General features: G+C 40.2%; 1 protein-coding gene across 8 annotated transcripts in view; it reads right to left on the bottom strand.

The window, feature by feature from the left end:
• Nucleotides 1–430: 430 nt before the first annotated feature.
• GPATCH8 (G-patch domain containing 8) overlaps nucleotides 431–27277 on the bottom strand; it is a 95134-nt gene continuing 68287 nt past the window's right edge. For 5 of the 8 annotated variants that reach the window (XM_027517206.1, XM_027517208.1, XM_027517210.1 and 2 more), the window contains 5 exons: nucleotides 24418–24561; nucleotides 21690–21726; nucleotides 12563–12612; nucleotides 11277–11407; nucleotides 431–6577 (listed from right to left, as the gene is read on the bottom strand). In XM_027517206.1, coding sequence (XP_027373007.1) covers nucleotides 2671–6577; nucleotides 11277–11407; nucleotides 12563–12612; nucleotides 21690–21726; nucleotides 24418–24561 — 4269 coding nt within the window. In that variant the 3' untranslated portion in view covers nucleotides 431–2670. The remainder of the gene's footprint in view (nucleotides 6578–11276; nucleotides 11408–12562; nucleotides 12613–21689; nucleotides 21727–24417; nucleotides 24562–27277) is intronic. The other 3 variants (XM_027517207.1, XM_027517213.1, XM_027517212.1) reach the window with 1 other exon arrangement.

The raw sequence follows: 27277 nt of genomic DNA on the forward strand, positions 1-27277 counted from the left end.
CAGGTGACTCATTTCAATTGCCCTGAAGTCCACTCAAAAGCCCCCAAATCGGGATTTCCCTGGTAGTCGAGATTAAGATTCCATGCTTCCACTGTAGGGGGCACAGGTTCAATCCCTGGTCAGGGAAAGATCCTGCATGCCACCCAATGCAGCCAAAAAGAAAAACAAATCTGGGAGAGTTGGTGGAAAGGAGATATACATTCCAAGACATCTACGTAAGACTGACAGAAACTTAACCATCACTTCCTCCCACAACACAACGTTTCACCTCTACTTGCACAGACTGAGCTTTGAGAAGCACAATCTAAACATCATAAACAGCTGGTTCATAAGAATCTATCCTTTGACCACTTCATACAAGATGTTATTTGTGACCCATAACTCCATCCCTTCCCCACTCAGTGGATGGGGCAACAATCACGACAGACTCTAAAGTTTCCACAAATCATTGGTTTATTAGAAAGTTCCTTTCCCTAATTTTACAGCGTATATATCTCTATCATATGTGATAAAGTTAAATACAATCTGTTATGCTTGTAAGTAAGGATAGATTATTTTGTTTCTCCTTTTAGTTTTAAAATCACTATTGTGGAAATTAAAGGAAACTGCCCCCAGGAAGGTAGAGAGGCAGCCAGAGTATGGCTCAATCTACAAGCTAATGGGAAGCAGCACAAAAATGTTAATACTGTATTATTTATTTACATGGGCTGAAAGCAAAGAAAAATGAGTCCCTTCACTTCAAACAGATGATTTCATTTTCCAGTGCTATTTATCAAAAAAGTGATGCTTCTGAATCAGATGAGGAGCACTGAACAGGTAGAAGGCTCAACAGAGTCTCTGTTTGCCCAGCACTTGCTTGACATGAACTCAAAGCCTTTCTGTCTTGGACATTGAAGAAGAAAGGCAGAACACGGAGCCCTGGCCCATGTACGTAGGGTTTTGTTTTTCCTGTCAGGTGACCAGCCAACCAATTCTAGCCACAGGAGTAGGTAAGGAAATTCCCAACAGGGAAGTTCTAACTACATCAAAGAAGACGAGATCTACAAGATGAACACCTTTGGGTCATTGTACTCATCAGGACTGAGAGCCAGGTGAAAGGTAAGAAGAGGAGGAAGAGGAATTCAGGTGGTACTGCCTCTGCTAAGTGTCATGAGAGAAAAGAAAAAAGGAATCTTTACTGCCTAAACTAAGCTGGGTAGAGGCATGGAAACTATGAAGCAGAAAAATCTGCAGAATCTAAAAATGTGCTCACCTCAATTAGAGGAGGAAGACCGTCCCAACTCTACCACGCTCCAGTCTACTTCTACTTCAGTTTCTAGCCAACCCAAAAGGCACATGAAAAATTTTTGTCAGAGGGGGCTAAGTACTAGGAAGGCAAATGGACTGCCTGGGACAGGCACCCTGGAAACCCAGGAATCCCCAAGGACAATCACTTTGAATCTCACTGCTTCCAGAGAATAAAGCTCTTGAATCTCTCTCCTCCTCCGTGGGGCCCACCAGTTTCTCTGTATGAAATGGCAAACCACATAAGGGAGACTGTCAAAACTATTCCTCAATACCCCTAGCTGACTGCAGCCCGTTAGTTCAAAACTCCCAGTACTGGCGGCACCACTTACTGCAAATTAGGTCTCAGCAAAAAAAAAAGTTAAGCAATGTTCCTCTTTTTAACATTTTTATGGTTCATAACTTCAAAAAATACATGAACTTGATAAAATATACATGCTTAGTCATTTTTGCATCTAGCAGAAAACAAATACTTTATTTTTTGTTTTGTTTTCATTTGATAACCTTTAAAGTTTCTTAATTCAACTAGGGCAAACATATTTACACAAAGCCACCAGAACAAGGATCACTTAAAGAGCTGGATGTAAAAAATATTATTGCAGTATACTACAAATATGGAACCTTTTTATATGAGCTACAAAAAGCAGCATTTACGTTTATAGAGTTCAGTGCAATTTTTTACATTAAAAAAATCCTATAAATTAAGAAGGAAACATCAACATGACAGAAGTAAATACACCCTTCGGACACATGAGCTCCTCTCTGTTCCGCAGCTTCTATTCATGATACGATCTTCTTTTCTGGGATATGCAGATGTCTCTTCTGGGATGAGGGACACAAGGACAACAGTGCCAAACGTGTGGCTCTGTTTGTGTGGGAAGTGGATCAAATGACAGCCTGAGTGGCATCTGGTTCCAGGTCAGACTCCCTTTCCACCTCACTCGGGATAAATAAGGTCACCAAGGTCAAAGACACTGAGAAGGCAGGACCGGATGGACAACCCGCCAACCAGAGAGGAGGAAAATGTTTTAAAATTTATACACAGAAGTGCAGAGGATAAAAAGTAGAGGGAGGAGGGGAGTATCTAAACTCGACAGTTTGGGGATGTTGCCGAAGAGGGGTGGGTAGCACTTACTGGTGTTCCCTAGCCTAGAAACACAGGAGAGGGAGGGACAAACAGAAAAGGAAAAAGGGAAAAAAAATCCCTGATAGTAAACCCAAAGCAAACCTCAAATCTAAAACCACCCCTGCAAGCCAAAACTCACTTCTTTGGCTGTCAGACACTGCCCATTCCAGCTTCTACTTGCTGGTATTAATGGCTCGACACCCCAAAGGAAGATGCATGGGTCACCTTCCCTGGCCCTGTCTGGGCTCCTGTCCCCTAACTCATGTGCCATGGCTGGGGGGGTGCTGCAGGTCCTGACCTGAGAAGATGGGGTGAAGTAGTGGGTGAAGGTGGAGGGCAGTTGCAGCTGCTGCAGCAGGCCGGGGAGCCAGCAGGGTAGGGTAGAGGGCAGCGTGTGGAACAGGGTGGAAGGTGAAGGGCCCGGGATGGATGGCTGAGGCAGGAATGATGTGGATGGGGTGGCTAGCCAGAAAGGTGGCGGGATGACCAGGGATGATGGAGTGAGTGAGGTGGGACAAGGAGATGGGGGTCAGGTGGGGCTGGGGGATATGATGCACTTGGGCTAGTGGCTGGGGGTGAGGGTGGGGGTGAATGCCAATGGCAGCGGCAGCTGCTGCGGCATGATGCTGTAGGATGGCATGCTGCACAGTTGTGATGGAGGTGGCAGAGGCCGTGGCCGGCTGCTGAATGTGGATAGGCTGCAAGGCTGGAGTGGCTGGGGCCAGGGCGGCCGAAGCGGGGAAGGCCTTCACCTGCTTGGCCAGAAGCTGCTGCTGGATGTGCTGCTGTGCGGCCTGCTGGAGCTTGCTGTACTTCTCCATCTCCTCGGGAGTGAAGGTGATGGGCTGGCTCTCCAGTGGGGCGAGGGATGCATCCTCGGCTCCATCAACTGACTCAATACTGGGTTCCCCACTGGGCGGTGCGTAACCGGGGAAGGGCTCGAGGTCTGATGCTATAGGCAGCAAGCTGGACTCCACGGGGCCTGGCTGACTGCCACTATCCAGGGACTCAAGGGTGTCCCCGTCGCTGGGGTCAGGGAGGTAGTTATGGGAGATGGATGGGTCCCCAGGATAGCAGTCAGAGTGCACTGGGGTGCCTAGTGGAGCCACAGGGTGATCAGCAGTAGCTTCTTCAGACTTTGGCTCTTCTGGGGGTGGGTCTGATAAGGGGCCAGCTGTCTCCTCTGAGGGGAACTGATGTCCAAATGGAGCATCACTATTCCCTGGAGGCCCTTCTTCTGTCTCTGACTGTTCTTGCTCTTCTCCCCTTTCTAAGCCAGACTCTTCACATTTCTTGGCGTTGGGCTTTCGGGTAGCTGGGAGCTTCCCTATCAGAGGAAGGACAGGCTTGTTGCCAAGAGAAGGGGGGAGCTTGGGTCCAAAATAACCTTGTGGGGGGTCCTTGAGCTTGAGACCGGCTTTATTAGGGGTGGCCAGCACCTCCTCACTCATACTGGGTTTCCTCTCCACTTTCCTTGACTGAATCTTTTCCAGCAGCAGCTTGGCAGTGACAGAGTTCTTGTCTTCAGGGCTGCAGTCACCTTCTGACCCTCTTCCTGGGCCAACGCTGCTGTTCTGGGAGGGTGGGCCTATTCCCTTACCATCATCTCCTCTGCCGTCTTCTTTCTTCTTCTCCCCAGGACCTTCTCCCCGGCCTGATCGGAAGTAATGGGGAGACTGGGAGCGGTAGATTTTAGAGCGAATGAAGTCTCGACGACCAGAACGCCTCTCTTCAGGGCTCTCGTGCCCCCACGATCCCTTCCTGGAGCCTGATCTCTGTGAAGGGCTCCGGGTGCTGCGGCTGCGGTCCCGGCTATAGCTCCGACTCCGCTGCCAGCTGTGGGCTGTGGTGCTGCGGCTTCTCCTTTTGCTCCGGCTGCGACTACAGCTGCTGCTGCGGCTACGGCCCCTGGATCTTGAGCGCTCTCTGGTATGACTCCGAGATCGGCTTCGGGACTGGCTGCCACTGAGGCTATAGTCATCATCAGAAGATGAATATTTGTGCCGCTTGGACCGGTGCTTGGAGCTGGCGTAGTCTGAGTCATCAGAGTCATGGGAGCGCTTGGAGTGCCTTCGTGACCGGTCACTATAGTCACTATAGCTGTCATCAGAGTAACTGTGTTGTCTACTATAGCAGCTCTGGTCTGAAGAAGCATCTGAGCTACTGGAGTAAGAGCGCCGGGAGGAATGGCGAGAGGAATGGTGCCGGCCAGACCGTGAGCGGCTTCGGGAATGCTCACTGCCCGACTCTTCCTCTTCCTCCTCCTCCTCCTCCTCCTCCTCACTGTACTGGGATGGAGACTTCTGGTGCAGCCGGCGTGATGATGCATCATCACTGTCCTCATCTCCACTACTGGGTCGACTTCGATGGCTGGATCGGCTGCTCCGCTTGGTGCCAGCTCTTCGCTGGCAGGATGATGCGGGAGGTTCACCCCTGTGTTTCCTCCCACTATGATCTTGGGCGCTCCCACTGCCTCCGCCTTCATCCTTCTTGCCGCTGCTCCCTTCCTCAGCTGGAAGGGATCTCCGCTGCGAATCATCCTGGGCTCGCCGCCGTCTTCTTGGTGGTGCAGGGCTACCACTACCAGGGGGTTCTGGTTTGGGCCCCCGTTCAGAATCTGCTGGGGCTGATGATTTATTCTTTTTTCGTTTTCGCTTCTTGCGCTTCTTAGACTTCTCCCCAGATTCTGCCTTAGAGCTTTTCTCTTCTGGGTCAGCCCTGTGTTTCCGTTTATGTTTGCTGGATTTTTTGTGCTTCTTTTTCTTTTTGTGTCGGTGGGACTTCCCAGATCGTTCTTTCTTGCTAGGAAGGCTTCTCCCTGTGTCTTCTGTCTCTGATCCATGGCTACCCCCAGGCTCCTGCTTATTTAGGCCGCTACAGGCAGCCCCTGAAGCAGGTGCATCGATTCTGCCTCCTGAAGAATGTTGAACACTCTCTTCCTCCTCCTGGCTTTTATGTAGCTCACTAGGATCAAGGCCTTGGAGATGGTCCTTTGAGGAGCCTCCTATGTCCTTTGGCTTTTCTGTCCCTTTTGCTCTGGCATCTTTGTTCCTTGAAAGCTTGAAGTCAAAATACAAAGGGTTACAACTGTACGAAATGGAGGGTTCTGCCTTCGTGAAAATTAACAGTTCTGATGGCCACTGGAGGGCAGTGCTTTCATCTTTGCTTAAAACCGGAAAGAAAGGACCAGTTGGATGTTTGGGTCCCTCCCGGCTTTCTCTCCCTGCTGGAGTAGCCCGAGAAGTTTCTTTATGAGGGTCAGACTCACACATTTGGATCTCTGAATCCTTCTGACTCTGAATCTCTAAACTATGCTCACTTACATCCCCTCCTGAGGGCTTCTTTGTCTCAGCTTTGCTTCCAGGCTCTGAGGGCTCAGCCGCACTGGTTTCCATTTGCTGTTCGGAGACTTCACTGACTGTCTTTTCCGGTCCTTGGCTTGCTGTCACCTTGATGCAGCCTTTAGGCTTGGGAGAACTACTTTTTTTGCTGTCTAGGGCATTCTTTGGGTGTGTACTATTATCACCTTCCATTTGTTCACTGGCTCTCATAAAGAGCAGAAAAGGAAAATTAGGTTTTACTTTGCAGTGTGCTGGGGGGATGTAGTGGTAATACTCTGGCTCTGTAGCCCCAGCTCCTTCTTCTCGCTTCATTCTTTTTAACTTAGATAATGTTGAGGCAAGGGACCCTCCGTCCTGAGGGTCTTCATCCTCTTTTTTACCATCGAGATTACTGCTACCATCAGAATCTCCCACCTTCTGCAGTCCTTGGTCTGCACCCTTTTCATCAGCTTTTGTTCCATCATCAGAGGTCCCTTCCTCTGCGTGGTCCTTGAAAACTGATGCTATTGATTCGAGTTTGACAGGAGCCTTCTTGGCAAAGGAAAATGACACTCCCAATTTTTGTAGTGGGGTCCCCAGATTATTCTTAATGCCAAAGCTGATGCCTTGAGAGGCTGGCCCAGGAGCCTGTGCCAGCCCAGTGGTATTAGTGATTTGTACTGCAGTGAATGGGCCTCCTTTATCCGTGGAGAATTCAGATCCCAGGCCACAAGCAGCAGCGGTACTTGTGCCACTGTTTGTTGCTGATTCATCCTTCTCATCATCTCCAGCTTCTTCATCTACAGCCACTGTGGTTGGTCTGAACATGGGACCACTTCCAGGTGCACTATACAATGGTTTAGAAAAATGAAAAACAAACAAAAAAACAGGTTTAGGGGTACATTTCATACTATGTTATTTTTTTGGCCGTGCCACAAAGCATGCAGGATCTTAGTTCCCTGAGGAGGGATCAAACCCATGCTCCCTGCAGTGGAGGCACAGAGTCTTAACTGTTGGACCACCAGGGAAGTCCCTCATACTTCTAAAACACTTCTCTCTTATGTTTGACCATTCATCACAGGCAGATCTTAAAGACACTGAATGGTGGTCCTTCCTCAGCACTATGCTAACGGAAGGAACTTGCTCAGTAAGGTAAGGCAAAGTCTCATATTGCTAATCTACCGAGCTACATTCATAGGGATAGACAGTTACTGCTGTTTCTTCCTAAGCTGTCTAAATACTGAGGTTTAACCTCACAACTGAATACACTATCATTACCATCTGGCATAGCCCACCTGTCTTGTATCTGCTCTCAATTTTTACTGTACCATCCTACCCATCATTATGCTACCAAACATATGGCTGAAAATTTATTCCCAAAGGTTGCACAGTTCACCCTTGAATGATATGGGTTTGCAGGTTTGAAATACAAGGGCCCACTTATACAGATTTTTTTTTTTTAGTATATACATGTCACACAATTTGCAGCTGACTGAATCTTTGGATGTGGAACTGCAAATACAGAAGACTGACTATAAAGTTATACACAATTTCTGACTGTGTAGGTGTATGAGTTTGTGTGGGGACTGGAGTCATCAGCACCCCTCACCTCCACATTGTTCAAGGATCAATTGTACTTTGTACAGCTAAAAACCAAACCAAAACAAAAACACAACCCTCGATTTCTTCTCTGCTTTCAGATTTCAATTTTTTAAAATGTGCCTATTCCCTGAGCTGAACACAGTCAGAGACCTCCACTGTGCTACTCTCTGATGGTCTGTGGTTAGGTTAGCATGTCTGTTACAGAAATGAAGAGTCTGTGTCTATCTCCTGGCACCATGTCCAAACATTTGCTTTGGTTTTATGACATCTTCTGGGCACTCCATACAACGATCATGATTCTACCAAGTACTTTCTCAGCTTTGAAAACAGAAACACCAAGGAGCCTCAGAGCCAGTGTTTTAAACTCCTGTCACATCTGAAATTTTTACAGTGTGGGTTATACAGGTATCTCTTAAGCCAAACTCAAGACCTGAAGACAATTATTTGGATGAAATTCTCTTAATCTAAACCCTAACTACTAGTTGTCCTAAACTCAGGGACCAAATATATTCAGATAATATGGTAACCCCTTTGCTATCTGAACTCTTGTTATTGGAAGATGGAACCCACCTGACTAGGGTAGCAAGAGATACTCTCACTGTGTCACAAAATCCACCCCATAGGAAAGAAACCTTCAAACTGAAATAAAAAAGAATTTATTGTGACCTTTTGCTTACTCTTTGCCATGCAACTCCAATATACTATGGGGTCATGCATTACTCCTAGGATGATGAAATATACCTGATGATGGATCAAAACCTTCTTCTATCTTCCCAAGAGTTTACTTGGTCATCTTTTAACTGTTTATTTCTTAAACAGTACTAATGCTGCACAGTTTGATTGAATAAATACATAAAAAAGAACTAAAAGTCACCAATGAAGAAAAACATGTACTAAAATATGTCTGGAACTAAAAAGTGGTCTGGTATATATTTTTAAAGAAAGTATCCTTACAACAAGTCCAAGAGGAATGTATTTATTACATAAAGAACTGCTAAGAAGGAATCAGAATCAGTTTACAGGCATTGTAACTCAGTATTAGAGGTCATGGGTTAATTCTGTTTCAAAACTTACACTATATGTGTTCTCTTCCTTCCTCCTTTTTCCAAAACACAAGAGAAGTTAATAAGTAAACAAGTACCCAAAAATCTAGAAAGGTCACGATCTTGAAAACTCTGGCCTCAACGTCACTGTAAACTTTTAAAAGTCACATAGTTTTTCTTTCCACTGTAACCAGCTCCTCTTGTTCCTGGCCAGCCTTTAAAAACAAACAGAGGGACCTAAATCCTTCAGATTGAGGCACATACCTCATGAATTCTCAGATGCTCAAAGACTAGGTCCATCAAAGACTAGCTGCTTGGGAATGCAGCCCTAGGTGGGGCTAAGGGGGGCTAATTCCACCTAAGGCTAAATACCAGCCCCATACTTATCATCAAGAACCATGAAGGAACATTAAAAACAATACTCAAGAAGGCAGGAATCTGTAGAGAAATAAATAGAATCTCCTAGGCTTTATTGCTTATTACTAACTAACAGAAGCAGAAGATATTAAGAAGAGGTGGCAAGAATACACAGAAGAACTGTACAAAAAAGATCTTCATGACCAAGATAATCACGATGGTATGATCACTCACCTAGAGCCAGACATCCTGGAATGTGAAGTCAAGTGGGCCTTAGAAAACATCACTACGAACAAAGCTAGCGGAGATGATGGAATTCCAGTTAAGCTATTTCAAATCCTGAAAGATGATGCTGTGAACGTGCTGCACTCAATATGCCAGCAAATTTGGAAAACTCAGCAGTGGCCACAGGACTGGAAAAGGTCCGTTTTCATTCCAATCCCAAAGAAAGGCAATGCCAAAGAATGCTCAAACTACCGCACAATTGCACTCATCTCACACACTAGTAAAGTAATGCTCAAAATTCTCCAAGCCAGGCTTCAGCAATATGTGAACCGTGAACTTCCAGATGTTCAAGCTGGTTTTAGAAAAGGCAGAGGAACCAGAGATCAAATTGCCAACATCTGCTGGATCATCGAAAAAGCAAGAGAGTTCCAGAAAAACATCTATTTCTGCTTTATTGACTATGCCAAAGCCTTTGACTGGGTGGATCACAATAAACTGCGGAAAATTCTGAATGAGATGGGAATACCAGACCACTTGACCTGCCACCTGAGAAACCTATATGCAGGTCAGGAAGCAACAGTTAGAACTGGACATGGAACAACAGACTGTTTCCAAATAGGAAAAGGAGGACGTCAAGGCTGTATATTGTCACCCTGCTTATTTAACTTATATGCAGAGTACATCATGAGAAACGCTGGGCTGGAAGAAGCACAAGCTGGAATTAAGATTGCCGGGAGGAATACCAATAACCTCAGATATGCAGATGACACCACCCTTAAGGCAGAAACTGAAGAGGAACTAAAAAGCCTCTTGATGAAAGTGAAAGTGGAGAGTGAAAAGGTTGGCTTAAAGCTCAACATTCAGAAAGCGAAGATGATGGCATCTGGTCCCATTACTTCATGGCAAATAGATGGGGAAACAGTGGAAACAGTGCCAGACTTTATTTTTTGGGGCTCCAAAATCACTGCAGATGGAGACTGCAGCCATGAAATTAAAAGACTCTTACTCCTTGGAAGGAAAGTTATGACCAACCTAGATAGCATATTCAAAAGCAGAGACATTACTTTGCCAACAAAGGTCCGTCTAGTCAAGGTTATAGTTTTTCCTGTGGTCATGTATGGATGTGAGAGTTGGACTGTGAAGAAAGCTGAGCGCTGAAGAATTGATGCTTTTGAACTGTGGTGTTGGAGAAGACTCTTGACAGTCCCTTGGACTGCAAGCAGATCCAACCAGTCCATTCTGAAGGAGATCAGCCCTGGGTGTTCTTTGGAAGGAATGATGCTAAAGCTGAAACTCCAGTACTTTGGCCACCTCATGCGAAGAGTTGACTCATTGGAAAAGGCTCTGATGCTGGGAGGGATTGCGGGCAGGAGGAAAAGGGGACGACAGAGGATGAGATGGCTGGATGGCATCACCAACTCGATGGACCTAAGTTTGAGTGAACTCCGGGAGTTGGTGATGGACAGGGAGGCCTGGTGTGCTGCGCGATTCACGGGGTTGCAAGGAGTCGGACACGACTCAGCGACTGAACTGAACTGAACTGACTGAACTCTACACAGTTAAAACACTGAAATCTGCTCCAGTAGAATACTGTAAGGTATGTGCTTTTCTACATAAGAATAATATGGGAGGGGAATTCCCTGGTGTGGTTAGGACTTGGCGATTTCACTGCCATGGCTCGGGGTTCAATCCCTGGTTGGGCACTGAGATCCCTCAAGCAGAGAGGCAAGGAAAGATGGAGAATGGGAATAATATTTGCATAATTTACTGATTTACTGAGGATCTTCTATGTGCTAGAATTCTTTTGTAAGCACTTTGATATAACAACTTAATGACTTCTCACAAGAACTGTAAGAATTAAGTTATTATCATTTCCATCTTACAGATAAGGAAACTGAGGCATAGAGCTTAGATAATTAAGGTCACACAGATCATAGGTTTATGGCCTCAGGAGCATATATTCTTCTTCTTTTTTTTAATTTGGCTGTGTTGGGTCTTAGTTGCAGCATGTAGGCTCAACTGCTCTGATCCATGTGGGATTTTAGTTCCCTCTATCAGGGATCGAACCCACATCCCCTACACTGCAAGGCAGATGGTCCCTTAACCACTGGCCCATCAGGGAAGTTCCAGGAGTGCATATTCTTAATCAGTATATTATACTCCAAGTATAGATATTCTTTTAGCTTGAAAGAAGATCTATTTAAAATTTAAGGATTATATGTCAATTATACCTTAATTTTTTAAGAAAAGGATTATTAAATTCTTAAATCTTAAAAATTATTAATTATTTGTAAGCCCTCAGAGAGACAGTGTCCTCACCATTCAGCTTGTTTTCTTTGCTCTGCCAACTCGTGGAGCCGCCGTAGGGCTTTCTCCTGTTTCTTCTCATCCTTGCGGGATCTTGAGGAGACATTTCGAGCAAACTCTCTCTGCTTGAGATCTTTCAATCTCTGAGGTAACAAAAGAAAGGAACAGGGAGTGGGTGATTTAGAATAACTTGGGGATCCTGAAAGCAAGGCCTTCAGAATTTTTATCCATAATCAATGGTTTTAGCATAGTGTAGAATATACATTGTTGTACTCTTATGGTAATTGAAAACACAATGGCTGATTACTCTGGGTAAAGCACCTGGAGTATCTGCATTCCTAATTAGGACAGCATACCATTTGCTTTATTGGCCAAAATTAAATAATTTCAGAAGCAACAAACAAATTTTAGAACACTAGGAGAAAAGAAAAGGGACTATTCAATCACCTGCTCTTTCAGGATGCAAAACTAGACAAATAGAATATGAGTTAAACTGTAATAACACAAGCCAAAGAGAACAGAAAGGGGTTAAGCCAGTACAGAAAATTACCCAGGTGTAAGATCTTAAAAAGCAATGTACAGCTTACATGGGAAGGTTATCTGAATCAGACTAACAAATAGAAAGCCTACTTTGCTTTCCCCATTAAAAGGTGCTATTCTTTTCATCATGAACAGTTTTCCTGTGAATTAATCAAACCGTCTTCCAATGCTTGCATGTTCAGAGCTCACCAGTCTGACCACTTTCATCTGGTCAGTCTGCTGAAATTACAAAGTAATAGGTGTGGCTTTTCATTCCTTCATGGCCCCAAGAGGAACAACCAGGGAATGAGATGGGAGAATAGATAAGCCAAAGAATTTATTACTTAAAATCCTGATGAAAGAATGGGTCTTTTATTCTCAGAAGATACTATACATAATTATCCTTAAAACAAAAACAACAACCAAAAAATAACAACAGTGTTATGACACACTGATGACAAGAATCCAGACATATCTATCTGCAATGAAGACAGAACTAAAATCAGTTTCAACATACTAGAGAATATAAAAGCAAACAAACCAAAACAAAACACATACATTAACCTATGCTTTTTACAACAGCACTGAGAAAAGGAATTTGACCCAATATAAAGTGGACATTGCTTTGTGGAAAGGCATGATGCTGAACAGACAGAGGAATTTTCTTATCTAATATTTATGAAATGTGTTTTGAGTATTTTTGAATTGGGAGAGGGAAAGGGTGGAAAGACACACACAGAAAAAGATATACAGCTAAAGACACTAGTAGAAAAACTCACTCTTGTGATCTGGGCTTCCAAATTAGAAGGATTTGCTTTCAATACATCAGCTGAAAATGTCACATCACAAAGAAAAAAAAAAGTAAAAAATAAAACAAGAGTGGAAGAGAAAAAAAATAAAGCAAGCATTACTACACAAGCTCTCTTAGTGACTGCAAACTATTATACTGAACAATCAGGGACAAAGCCATCAACTCTAAAACGTTTGAGGAGAGGGAAGCACCTGCACAAAACATGTATGTGTACATACACAGACTGACACAGTAATAATCCCTTCTAGATAAATGGAACTGTCTCCATTCCTTTAGGAAAAATGGTTACAGAACTTCAGGAGAGACCACTGCGGTCTATGAGTAGTTAGTCTTATTTACCTTTATTTGGGGGATGTTCAAGTAACCGACGGCTGGCAAAATTGTTTTACTGAGGCTGGCTACTCAGAATTAAGCTTTTTATAAAAAACACTTCAAGATGAAGGAGCAACTATTTTAAATAAACATGAATTCCAAATTCCTCCTTCCAAGGAGAATGGGGCATGGAGAGTCTATCAGGTCTACTGAATGATTATTTTAGGCCACAAACCTAGTTTTTTTCCTGACCCAAACACTTAACAGGCTCTCTGGCCAAGATAAATAAAATGTCATATTTCTTCTCATTTCTACTGTTTTTTCTCCAGCCACCTCATAGGCCTGGAAAAATCTCCCCACACCCAGTCATTCCTTTCCGTCTTACACTTTTAGGAGTTATTTCCCAAACTAAAGGACCCTGTCTAAAAGAATGAGCATTTTATCAAAGTCTTGAGTCTCCAGGCCAAGTCAATGATTTCCAGTCATTCAGCAGCCACTTGGTACAAACTTGAAGTTGAAGGGACAGACTATTTCCACATCATCCTGAAGACCTCCCATCTCAAATTCCCACCCACCACAATAATTAGAAGTAGGGAAGGAAGAAAATAGGATGATATCAATAAAACAAGTGCAAATTCCAATCCTATACAAGATATAGGCAACACTCCTATATCACCTCTATAAACTCTATGGTCAAGTCTGGGGTTTTAAAAAGAGAATTTGGAACCCTAGAATTTAACTCAAATCTTAAAGACAAGACTTGGCAACTTTCCCAAACCCAAAATGTCTATTTGAGGTCTCTCTTAGATAAGGGTGTTCCAATGGTAAAAATGGATTCCTAAACCCAAGTCTCTTCTTTCTATTCAAGGTCAAACTGAATTCCCCTCACAAAGTTTCTATTGATCTCTACATAAGATGGGATTCTTTTTCTTTCTGAGCTGTCTTACTAGCACTTTGTTACAGTGCTCACCTAGCAACCATCATTTTGTCTGACTACTTATTCCTGTCTTTCAGAAGGGCAGTATGTATAAAATTTCAGTTTCACCTCTCTGAACTCAAAATCCCTCATTAGAAAAACAGGGTTATATAGCAATAGATTAACAAGATTAAGTGTCAAAATAAATACATGTAAAGCATTTTTTATATCTAAATGGTTCAATTCTGCCCCTTCCCCTGTATTTGGGGCAGGAACTTTGGCTTATCTTTATAATCAACCCTGCATTGTTAAGGAGCAGCACTAAACCCACAGACTGCATCTGGTAAGTGGCTGGTGAATAATATGGCTTAAAACACTGGATCCTTGATTTTCAACAATTTCTTTTTGTTATCATCCGTAGGAAAGTTTGGTAAGAAATATTTTCCTATATTTACTAGTGACATATGCTAAGTCACTTCAGCCGTGTCCGACTCTGTGCGACCCCACAGACGGCAGCCCACCAGGCTCCCCCGTCCCTGGGATTCTCCAGGCAAGAACACTGGAGTGGGTTGCCATTTCCTTCTCCAATGCATGAAAGTGCAAAGTGAAAGTGAAGTCGCTCAGTCGTGTCCGACCCTCAGTGACCCCATGGACTGCAGCCCACCAGGCTCCTCCATCCATGGGATTTTCCAGGCAAGAGTACTGGAGTGGGGTGCCATTGCCTTCTCCGGCTAGAGACACAGTCAAGTTAAATAACATAGTTTTCCTAGGTATTACTATTATATAGTAAGGAAGTCTTACTCTTTTTTTGTCCGGACACACTGCTTGGCATGTAGGTTAAGTTCCCCAGTCAGGGTTGAATCCAGGCACTGGCAGTGAAAGTGCTGAGTCCTAACCACCGCATTGCCAGGGAATTCTCATAAATCTCGTTCTTTAGAGAACCAAAAGGTCAGAATTTTAAGCCCCTTAACTTCTGAACAGAATTGGACCAATGGCAAAAAAAGTACTGACCAGAAACTTCTCAATTTCCAATCTAAAAAGTAATTTTTTTTTATAAAGGTATAAGACCCTAATTCAGAGTCAGTTTTCCGAAGTTGCCTATTTTATTTCAAAAGGCTACCAAGCTTAGCTCATTTGTCACTGAATACCCACATGAAATTCTCCCTGTGACCTGTACTTTTACTTTCCACTTGAATTCTGAGGGGAACTAAACTTTAGATAACCTTTTCTAAACAAGAATAAAAGAGCAACATATCTGTCTGTCAAAGAAGACAGAGTTCCAGTAAGGAAATCAAAAAGTACAGATGTGTCATCAATCCAAAACTATTTTCAAAGGCTGAGCAAATTCCATACTGTACACACAAAGTCAAGTTAAAACCTTCAAACCAGCACACTGTCTAATGTGAATGGATCTAATTAATCATTTAGGTGACTCCAAAGCTACTATGTCCTATATATTATCTCTGAAAATTATAAAGTATAATTTCTGAAGAAAGTTGCTAATAAATTTACGTATTTATTCAACTATTAATGTTTATTAATATAAATTTAAGCCATATAACACAATTTTAGCTGGAAAATATCTGATTCAAAGGAAAGGAGACCAAACCCCATTCATAATGAAAGGGTTTGAAGATCCTGTTTTTCTAAAAAATCAACAACAAATGTCCAAAAAAGTATACACACTTGTGGCAGGAAACATAATTTCTCATTGATTTCAATCACATGGTAGCTGGCATTTCCATTAAATTTCCCAAAAGACCAGTAGAGGGACGAACTTAACAAATAACCCAGCACTTAAAATATCCATCCACAGTTGGGCTAAAGACCACTTCAAATGTAAATGACATTTCCAGTTCTTAAAACCGGCTAAACCGCAGTGTACTGGCAGAAAAATATCTGCTCCAGACACAAAATCCTGCTCTACCTTTCAACTCTGAACAATTAAACCAAGGAACTGAGAATCTGGTATATCTTACCAGGTTTTTGGTGCAGATGATAAGCTTGCCCACGTTATTAATAATGTGGAGTGTCAACAGTAAGGAGTGGTGATGTATGCGAGCCAGGAATGAATGAGCCACAGACTTCTGCACACTGTTTTCCCTACCAACAAAAGATAGTAACGACCTCAATCTAATAAAATACTTTTAATATCTTTTGATGCTACACTTCTCTCTTGAACCACAACAAAATTTGATGCTAGAAGCTTATATTTGATTGAGTATACTTCACTAGGAATAAATCTATTATCTTTCTCAAGTATTTAAAATTATTGCACTTTAAATAATAAAACCGTTATTTCCATGTGAAGAGAATTTCAGGTATTAGAAAATAGGCAGAGAGTATTTTCTATTGCCACTAAACATCCTATGTTCCAATACACATGCAATTCTAAAGAGAAACTGAATTCTATCTCTTTGGGGTCAGAAGATTATCTGTGATTTCTTTCTCTCACCAGACAGCAATCCCTCTCTCCAAGGAGACAGACTGCTCTTAGTCTTCCTTCATAACTAACCCTCCAACACACACACCTTATCTATGGTACAGGAGACTTCATGAACGGAGATGGAAAATAGTGAGCAAAGAAGCAGTGGTTGTTTATAACTCAATCTGTTTTTCTGCCCAAACATAATCCAGCCTTTTTTGAGCTTCAACTACTCCCTTTCCATTATGTCAACGATCCCACATACCCCTAAATCCATGGCTTTTCTCCCCACTGTTCCCAGCCTCTCTCCAATGACAGAACATTAATGAGGAATGTCTCTCCTCTCCCAAACCGGAGCAGTCATGCTGCAGTTACTTGGCCAATTCAAGATTCAGTGTGTGTGATGCCTCTGGATGAGCCAGTCCAGGAAATCACTGTGCAGTGAGGGAGGGAAAAGACTAGCAGAGAACACAGAGAGCCTCAGCAGTAAACCACTCAGGGAAAAAAGATTCGAGTTGAAAGATTAAGGAAATCCAAGTTACTGGGCATTAGGTGTAAATTCTTTTAGCACGTGCATATCAGTAAGTGATGAAAATGAGTTTTATTCAGTAACATAGAAACCCAAATGTTTTGTAACAGAAAACTAAAACTAATGCTGATTACAGATACTGAAAAAAGTCAGAGGGGAAATAGACAAGTATACATTTTTTGGGGCTAAGTAACTGTAATTCTAATTAGTGATTTATGGCAATACTTTATTTGTGCACAATTACTCTGAAACACAATAACTTAATATCATTTGGTGAATGTCAAATTAATCTGTCATAAAATCACTGCATTATATTTATGTTCTGAAATTCAGCAAAAACCTTAAAAGTATGGTATGAATAGCATCATGCATATACTGCTTTAAGGTATTTTCCACACATCCATACCTAAACATACACACACATATCTATGTACATGAAGTCACCATCATCACTACTAAAAGTTAACTTTGATAATGAAGTTTTTAAAAATAATTCTATTAATATGTATTTCATATATCATAAAATTAATCCATTTAAAGTGTAAAATTTAGTGGGTTTATTAGTATATTTTCAGAGTTGTACCACCAGCAGCACTAATTTTAGAATATTTCCATTATCCCCAAAGGAAAACCCAACCATTAGCATTCATTCCTCACTGTCCCTTGCTACCCAATGTGTGGAAACCTGAACTGTATTCTCCATAGATTTGCTTATTCTAAGCTTTTCATATAAACAAAATCATACAATATAAGGTTTTTTTGTGACTGGCTTCTTCCACTTAGCATAATATTTTCAAGATTCATGCATGCTGTATTTATCAGTAAGTCATTCTATTTTATTGCTGAATAACATTTCATTGTATGACTGCCACATCTTGTATATCCATCACTTAATGGATATTTCAGTTGTTTCCTCTTTTGGGTCACGATGAATAGTGTTGCTGTAAACAAACCTGTACAAGTTTTCATGTGGACCTGTTTTTATTTCTCTTGAGTATATATCGGTCATATGGTAGCTTTATATTTAACATTCTGAGGAACTATCAAGTGTTTTCCACAGGGGCTGCACCATTTTATTACCCCTCTAGCAGTGTAGAAAAGTTCTAATTTCTCCATATCTTCTCTAGCGCTTACTGAATTTCTTTCATTTTGGCAACCTAAGTAGGTGTGAAATGGTATACCATTGTGGTTTTGCAGATAACAAGTTTTAAGAATATCTATGTAATCCTTGAGATCATATCTGAAAACAAAGATTTGCCCTCTATGTAAAATTTGAAGGAGCATAATTCAGAAGAGCTGCTTAGGCCCAAAGCAAATGAAACAGCAACATCCTAGTTCAGAGTTCTCTTTTCAGTAATATTGTTCATAAACTTATCATTCCTGAAGTTGCTTTAACTTTTGAGATTACAACAGAACATATAGCCTGATATGCCAGAATCTCCCATGGTGCACCACTGTGAAGAATGTATGTGTACACGAGCAGAAAACCAGTTGAAAGCTACAGAATGTAAATAAGGCAGAATCACTTTTATTCACTTTGGAACTGAGTGCCAAAAGGAAGAACAGAGTTAGAAATACATACTAACAGTATTAAAGTATAGGGTTTACCAGCAACCTTAGCTCCGAAAAGGTCTGCTTAGGGTTACCCCTGATCACAAAAGCAGACGGTTTCCCTGAACAGACACAGAGTTTTCCAAGATTAACTATGCTGTGATAGCAGGGTGTAAGGAGTCTATTTTCAACAAAAGCAGAGGTGGTGGGTAAGATTTAACAGGTGAAAAGGCTCAAATCATGCTCAATTTTTAGGAGACTGGCCAAATGAAGTCATTCTTTTATTAACTAAAACAGTCCCAAAGAAAATGGCATCCACAGCAATACAAAACACAACCGAACCTAAAATTTTCACCTCTCTGCTGTAGGTTATTAAATTACAACTACAATATGCTTAAGTTCTGAGATACATTCCTCTCTCATCACATTTGCTTTTGCTTCTCAGAGAAAAATCTCTTCAGAAGTGAACTGTGCTCTTTAAGTCAGTATTTATAAAGCTTTGGCATTCATAAATACTTTATGATTTTCTTAACCTTTTTCACATTTTTACAATAATCAATTTATTATTTTTCTAATTTATAATTTTCTATCAACACTTCAAATATACAGCAGCTATGAAATATCTTCATAGTAGCTAATCTTAGTGGTTTCACTTAGAATGATCTTTTTCATTTTACTTTAGTCCGAGAATTATCTTTTCTCACCTTGCCTTTTTAGTTTTGTTTTTATTGATACTTTTCTGTGTCCCATCCACTGTGACCCCTGCACTGAACATCGTAAGTTGCACTGAAAAAGGAATATAGTTACATTTCAAATCTGCAGTGGTCTTGCCAGAGGTTCAACTGGCTTTGGTATGCTTACTGTCCTGATGTAGGAAGTGCCAAGCATAGAGGATTGAATGTATCTTGGCAAAAACTGGACAAGTAGTGAAATTTCAAGTGGAGAGTACACTAAACTTGAATGAAGCCCATGTGAAGTCCAAAAATGATCATTCCTTCCATCACCAAACAATTTCTCAAAATACTTCAATTCAGAACCTATTTTATTTTTGAGAGGCGAGGAAAACTCTGAACATTTCTGTTTTTTGGTACACATTACCAGGTGCTATAGTTAACTAAGAGCAAGCAATGCTGTCAGAAAGTCAACAGTTTAGACAAAGTTAATTTAAATCATGTAGTAGTTAGAGATTCTACTCTGTATAGTTCAGAATAGAGAAGTCACTAATACCTGTTACAGGCTTAAATGGTTTAGTAATTTAATTTAGTTCAGTCATTTACAAAATCCAGGAAACCATTATTTTTACAGCTAAAATAGACCTTGGTATTTCTTTTTTTTAAAAAAAGTAGAACAGTACAGGGGTTTTCATACTGAAGCTATTTTAGCAGGAAGAAGAGGCAGGCTGAAAGCATTCTTTACTCTGATGGAGATATTGATTCTATGAACAAGTTCAAGCAATTTCTCAAGGTTGCTTTACAGTACCAGATTTTGATAACTGGATCGTACTACCACATGGTTTTGAAACTGCAAGGAAGTTATACAAACACTAACTAAGCAGGAACAAGCAGGCGTCTTTTCAATGTGCTACTTTCCTAGCATCAACTACAACCTGTGGAAGCTTGTTGGAGGTGAGGGAAAGGTATAGTCCTGAGTCACAAACTTAAAAATGTTTATAGCGGGATTTGGCAGGTAACACAGGTTGGTGTAAGAGAGAAGATGAAGTGGAAATCATATATATATAATTGGAGAAGGAGCACATGCATTTCTAAAGAGAAGGTAAGCTTTCAGCTTTAGCCAACTGTTATGTTGATTATGTAGGCCCAATGTTCTCAGAAGCTTCAATTTTTCAAGATAAATCAAAACCTGAATTATGTAACATCTCATTTAAAAATGTTGGGAATCAACTGAAATTAAAGGAGAAAAAACTACCACCACAAATACCAGACAAACACAGTTGATCCTTGAATAACATGGGTTTGAATTGTGTAGATCCACTGATATGTGGATTTTTTTCAATAGTAAATACTACAGTACTATATGACAGGATTTTCTTCAATAGTAAATACTACAGTACAATAATAAACATTACAGTACTACAGATCTGGGGTTGGTTGAATCCACAGATATGGAACCATCGAGAGGGAGAGAAATCTCAGATACGAAGGGCCAACAACAAATCATACTCAGATTTTCGACTGAATGGAGGGTTGGCACCCCTAACCCCATGTTGTTCAAGGGTCAACTGTGCATGCATCTGGGGGAATTTGTGATCTCTAGTTTATGTACTGGAAGCTAGTGAGGAGGGCCCCTTAGTGGCACAAATAAAAGAGTAAGACTGGAAGAATCCTGAATGAGTAACAAGACACTAAGAAAGCAAAACTAAAACACATCAGTGTTAAAATAATGCACCGACCACTGTGCTGCTACAAATTTACCTATGGGAAAGAGATTATTCTTTGGAGTTTGGAATTTAAATCTTGCAAGGCTAAAGAAAATGGTTTCTACTGTATATCCATTAGCAGATATGTGTTTTTAAAAGCTATGTAAAATAAAAAGGCACAGAGGTAGAGATGGAAAAATGTTTTGCTTCACAGTCAACTTTAACTTTTGTAACTAAGCCAACAAAGGTAGAAGATGAATACTAACGTTTATTGAACACTCAGGCATATGAAACTTATATAAAAATGCATCACAGATTGGATTACCTCTTAAGAAAAGGAAGGCTTACCCTTGGAGATCTCAAAATGTACAAAATTATCACTATTAAAGAGTGTTAAACTGCTAAAAACAGCCAAAATGTCTAATTAGGATTTTCATCTCTGAAAATCAAGCTGGGTCTTAATACTTGCATATTAATGACTCTCTTCACAAGATATCTCAGAAAACTGAGAAAAACTAGTGAATAGTGAGATGTACATAGCACCAAGGAGGTGGGGAGGATTACAAAAATCACCACAAATGAAGGTGACCAAATAGATCCTTTTTGAGACATTGTGTGTGTGTGCTCGCAAAATTGCTTCAGTCGTCTCTAACTCTTCACGACCCTATGGACTACAGCCCACAAGGCTCCTCTGCTCATGGGATTCTCCAGGCAAGAATACTGGAGTGGACAGCCATTCTTCTCCAGAGGATCTTCCCAACCCAAGGATCAAACCCGTGTCTCTTATGTCTCCTGCATTGGCAGGCAGGTTCTTAACCACTAGTGATTATTTGTGCTTAATAAAGATAAGGGCGTGTTCAGGATCCTACCTATACTAGGAAGTTTACCACTAACATATAGATTATTTCTCTGGAAAGTTTTAATGGTGTAACTTTGACAGAAGATGCAAACTAGGGATTACTAATATAGGGTTGAAAGTACTTACCTATTATCTCAGATTCATAATAATCCTGTGTGCCTGCCTGGAAGACAAGACAGGGTGTCTATGATTTTAGAGCATAAATTTGGAAAATGGTAGGTCCATTTGTATGGTAAGTTCATGTCCATCAAAGAGGAATGAAAAATAGGACCTATCTCCTCCTCTTAGGAGTTACTTAGCTGCTTTGTGGCTGTTTTGTACCAAGGTCAATTAAAGTCTCCTTAGAAATCCTAAAGGCAGGAAAAAGAACTATAATAACAAACTTAGACTGCATCTGTTCTTTGTTTTATACCTAAGATGGGTTTTTGATTAAGATGAAGAAATCAACTTACATACATTCATTAATCATACCAGCTAGATTTTTTTTGCCAGACCAGGAATCACAGATATATTCTATATTAATGGATAAGGTAATTCAATATAAGAAATCCTTAATTTTTTTACTTTCATTTTGATGAATCTCTAAAACAGAGTAATGCATGAATATATCTGAGATCACTGAGATGAAAACAGTATAAATGTTTACAACATAACTAGGGGCTTATAATGACAGAAACTGGTCTGTATCAAACAAAGGCCACACAGTATCATGGGTACTTGAAAGTTTTTCAGTAGTTCTAAGAGAACAGAGTTTCTCAACCTCAGCACTACTGATCAATATTCTGGGCCAGATTCTTTGTTGCAAGGAGCTTTTCTGTGAACTGTAGGATGTTTAGCAGCATCCTTAGTCTCTACTCACTAGGTGCCATTAACACCATCTCTCTTGTTGTGATAATCAAAGATGTCTCCAGACATTGCCAAGTGTCCCTTGGGAGACAAAATCTCCCCAGGTGAAGAATCACAAAAGAAGAGAAAAGTGGTGAGAGAACTGAGTCCACACAAGGTGCACAAGAGAATAAATATGTGAAACTCAAATGAACCAGAGCTATAATAATTTTACTATTCTCAAACTGAGAGCACATCACTAAAAATCATCATCACTTTAATTGTTGTCAATGTGAATTTTATTAGTTTTGTAGTTATCTCAGATTTAATTTGCCAAACTGTTTTGCTCTGACAATTTTTTCCCGTTATAAAGCAAGTCAACACATGATTCAAGTTTGAATCATACTTCCTCATTCATTTTTTTCTAAGAAAGGGAAGTCAAGAAACTTATCAACTACAAATGTAATCTTTCTTAATGTTCTTTTGGTGTCTAAGTTTCTTCTGGAGTCTTAATTTTTTTTAAAAATGTATTTTATATTGGCGTATAGTTTATTTGTAATGCATTAGTTTTAAGTAAACAGCAAAATGATTTAGTTATACATATACATGTAACTACTCTTTTAATTTATCAAATACAATTCTTAAAGAAATTTCTTAAAGAAATTCTCATGAGCCCAAAATGGTAGACATATATTTAGATGCTAAATGTCTTTGTTAACTCCAGAGAACAAAACAAAAACAAAAAACTCCCAAATTTGACTTACACACACACCAAAAAGCTGAGAAAAATTATTGGATACAATAATTTGGATGCAATAAATTGGATGCAACAGTCACTGTTACATTTGTCTTTCTTGATTCTTTGAAATAGTAAGGTAATTGCTAATATATCTTGTCCATATATATGCTCTCTAGTTTTCTCTTCCTTAAATCAAGCAGAGCTGACAATATATTAAAACAATGTCTAAAGTTGCATATAAAGTTGAAAAGTTGTCTTCAATACAACTCTATTAATGAAAGATTCTTAAATCTTAAACTGGTTAGGTGTGGTTAACTATGGAAAAGATTGCTGCAAAAAAGTGGAAGACCACAACTAGCTTATAAACTATTCCTATGCTAGTAAAAGAAAACTTAGTCAAAGCTTGCCTTTTACGTGCACTGAAATGGTTGGCTGGGAGATGAAGCAAAGATTAGAAAAACGGTTCAAAATGTCCAGCTTATAAGAGCATTTCAGCAATGCTCATACAGCTTACAAATTTATCAAATACAACCACTGTGCCCCCAAAGACCTGGCAAGTTCTGCTAAAGTCACCTATGATCAAATGTCTCAAAATTGTCCTACAGGTTTAAGGACTCATTTCCTTCTTCTAAAATTTCCCAAGGGAATTAATGCCACCTTCTTTATGCTGGTAACTAGTTAGGAATCATTTACTTTTCTAAATCAATGAACGGAAGAAAGAAAAAAAGGCCATAAAGAAGGTGTAATTTGTTTTTCAACAAGCTCTTCAACATGCAGCATCAGAATTTTTTGTTAAAGTTAAAATAGCATCTAACTTTATTTCTCTTTTCAAGATTTATCTATCTTCCAAGGTATACCAAGTAACAAAATGACTTACTGATAGGAAATACCCAACACAGCATGAATTCTTAGATAACAGAAGATGAAATGACCAAAGCCTGAGATAACTGTTCAAAGTTTAACAAGTTCAGGAACAGGGAGAACTGGAAAAAAGCTCCCAATGATCCTTAGCTGAATTATCAAACTAAATGCAAATTTAGAAACCATTCAAAGCCAAAAATTTTATGCATGAACCTCACAATTCTTCACTCTACAATCTTAGAAGGATGAGGTCTATGTCAGGACTTCTGTCACTGAAAAAAAATCAAGTCAGTCAGATGACCTCAGATAAAGACAGGCAGATACAAGAAACCACAGTCAACAAGTTTGGGGGAGTATTCTCATAAAGTTTAAAATTTATAACAACAAATAACGTATCTTTTTCTTTTTTAGAAATTAACTATTCCTCACCTGCTTGTGTGCATGATCATAGGAGTTGATATGGTTGTCAAATTCCTGGTGTTTCTGATACTGCTTATCACAGAGTTCACAGTAAAAGTTGGCTCTAAGGTCTTCCAGTGCTTTGGCAATGGCCTTCTCTTTGTCAACATAATCCTATAGGAACCACAAAATAAAACAAAGAAAAATGAACTTGGCGAATGTTATAAAAAAGTAGTCTTATTGGAAGAGAGAAAAAGGGCTTTTCATAATATTTAATGGTACCAGTTAAAGTCAGATAGAACACAAGGAGCAATCTGGTAGGGTAATTAGTGTGTGGTTATACTAAGAGCTGTCTTCAAATAAACAAAAGTTGAAAGAACTTAATTTCACCTTCGCTTTTGGCAGTCTGGTGGACTAGATACTGTGGCATCCCCTACTCCTATCCCTGGCTAAAAGCCCCTCAACCAACCAGACGACATAAAACACAATTTTCACTGTATTGCAGGAACCATAGAAAGAAAAGCAAATCCCAAAAGGGGAAATCAAAGAAGAAAAAAAGAACAAAACAAAATTTAAATCAGCCATGATCTGAAACTGAAATTAGAGCTGTGATAGGCAAGGGCTCGCCTTAGGACATATGGGTGACAATGGTGCTTGAGGTTGGAGAAAGGTGGTGCAGCTAAACCTGAGAAGCCTCACTAAAAAGGAAAAGAGCCTGGAAGTGGCTGGAAATTTCAGCATCTCTGGGTCTTGGCAGAAGGGATAAAAAATGTTCTCAGAAAGCATCCTCAATTTTGGTCCCAAATTTTCCCCTAGATTAGGAACAGCAAAATAGGAGTTATAATCAAAGATTAGTACACACATAAGAGGAAATAAATCTATCAAAAGCAAGAGTCACAAAAAATAAGCAGCAGATTTAAGCCTCCAAGAACTCAGATTTTGGAATATTCTATTATAGAATATAAAGTAATTATAAAATGTTTAAAATATAAAATGGAGTTACAGATATGAGCAAACAAAACACTATTATAAAAAAATAAAACAAAACCAAAAAACTATGCAAATTGAGAAAGAACCAAATGAGATTTTTACAACTGAAAAACCTAATTGCAAAATATTTTTAAATGCATTAACTCTTTAGGGGATAGGTTTAAAGACAGTCAAGAAACAGCTCAAAATAGATAAAGCAGGGGTGGTGAAAATGTTCTGGAATTAGACTGCAGCAATAGCTGCATGACCTTGTGGAATATACTAAAAAGCACTGAACTGTACAATTTAAAAGGATGAGTTTCATGGTAGGTGAACTGACATAAAGGCTGAAAATTTTTCAGAAGTGATAAGACAGGATTTCACAGGTACACAAAGCATAAGGTAAACCACACAGGTTAAATAAAAAATAAGCACCTAATACATGCTAGTGAAACGGTACGTTATGGGATTAAAGACAATGAAATCATAAAACTACCCAGAAAAAAATTAAGGATCACCCATAATTATACTAATAGTAGATTCAAAAGCAATTAAAAAAAAGATAGAAAATAGTACGCTTCAGTGTGAGAGAAAACATTTTCAATTGTATACCAAAAGAAAATTTTTTAGAAATGATCAAGGCATTTCTAGATAAAAAGAGAATTTACCAAGAGATTCATTAAAAAGGACCTTCTTAAAGCAGAATTTTTGAAATCATAGATTGTGACCCACTAGTGGGTCATGACATTGATTTAGCAGACTGTTACAAATACAAATATGATGCTGTGGAAGTGCTGCATTCAATATGCTAAAAAATTTGGAAAACCAGCAGTGGCCACAGGACTGGAAAAGGTCAGTTTCCATCCTAATCCCAAGGAAAGGCAATGCCAAAGAATGTTCAAACTATCGCACAATTGCACTCACCTCACACACACCACTGAAGTGACTTAGCAGCAGCAGCACACACTAATAAAGTAATGATCAAAATTCCCCAAGCCAGGCTTCAACAGTACGTGAACCATGAACTTCCAGATGTTCAAGTTGGATTTAGAAAAGGCAGAGGAACCAGAGATCAAATTGCCAACATCCACTGGATCATCGAAAAAGCAAGGGAGTTCCAGAAAAACATCTACTTCTGCTTTATTGACTATGCCAAAGCCTTTGACTGTGTGGATCACAACCAACTGTGGAAAATTCTTAGAGAGATGGGAATACCAGACCACCTGACCTGCCTCTTGAGAAATCTAAATGCTGGTCAGTAAGCAAGTTAGAACTGGACATGGAACAACAGACTGATCCCAAATCGGGAAAGGAGTATATTAAGGCTGTATAATGCCACCCTGCTTATTTAACTTATATGTAGAGTACATCATGAGAAATGCTGGGCTGGATGAAGCACAAGCTGGAATCAAGATTCTGGGAGAAATATCAATAACCTCCGATATGCAGATGACACCACCCTTATGGCAGAAAGTGAAGAAGAACTAAAGAGCCTCTTGATGAAAGTGAAAGAGGAGAGTGAAAAAGTTGGCTTAAAACTCAAAATTCAGAAAAGTAAGATTATGGCATCTGGTCCCATCACTTCGTGGCAAACAGATGGGGAGACAATGGAAACAGTGATAGACCTCATTTTCCTGGGCTCAAAATCACTACAGATGTTGACTGCAGCCATGAAATTAAAAGACGCTTGCTCCTTGGAGGAAAAGCTATGACCAACCTAGACAGCATATTAAAAAGCAGAGACGTTACTTTGCCAACAAAGGTCCATCTAGTCAAAGCTATGGTTTTTCCAGTAGTCATGTATGAATTTGAGAGTTGGACTATAAAGAAAGCTGAGTGCCGAAGAATTGATGCTTTTGAGTTATGGTGTTGGAGAAGACTCTTGAGAGTCCCTTGGACTGCAAGCAGATCCAACCAGTCC

This window comes from Bos indicus x Bos taurus, chromosome 19 (assembly GCF_003369695.1).
Source record: "Bos indicus x Bos taurus breed Angus x Brahman F1 hybrid chromosome 19, Bos_hybrid_MaternalHap_v2.0, whole genome shotgun sequence".
Lineage (NCBI taxonomy): Eukaryota > Metazoa > Chordata > Mammalia > Artiodactyla > Bovidae > Bos > Bos indicus x Bos taurus.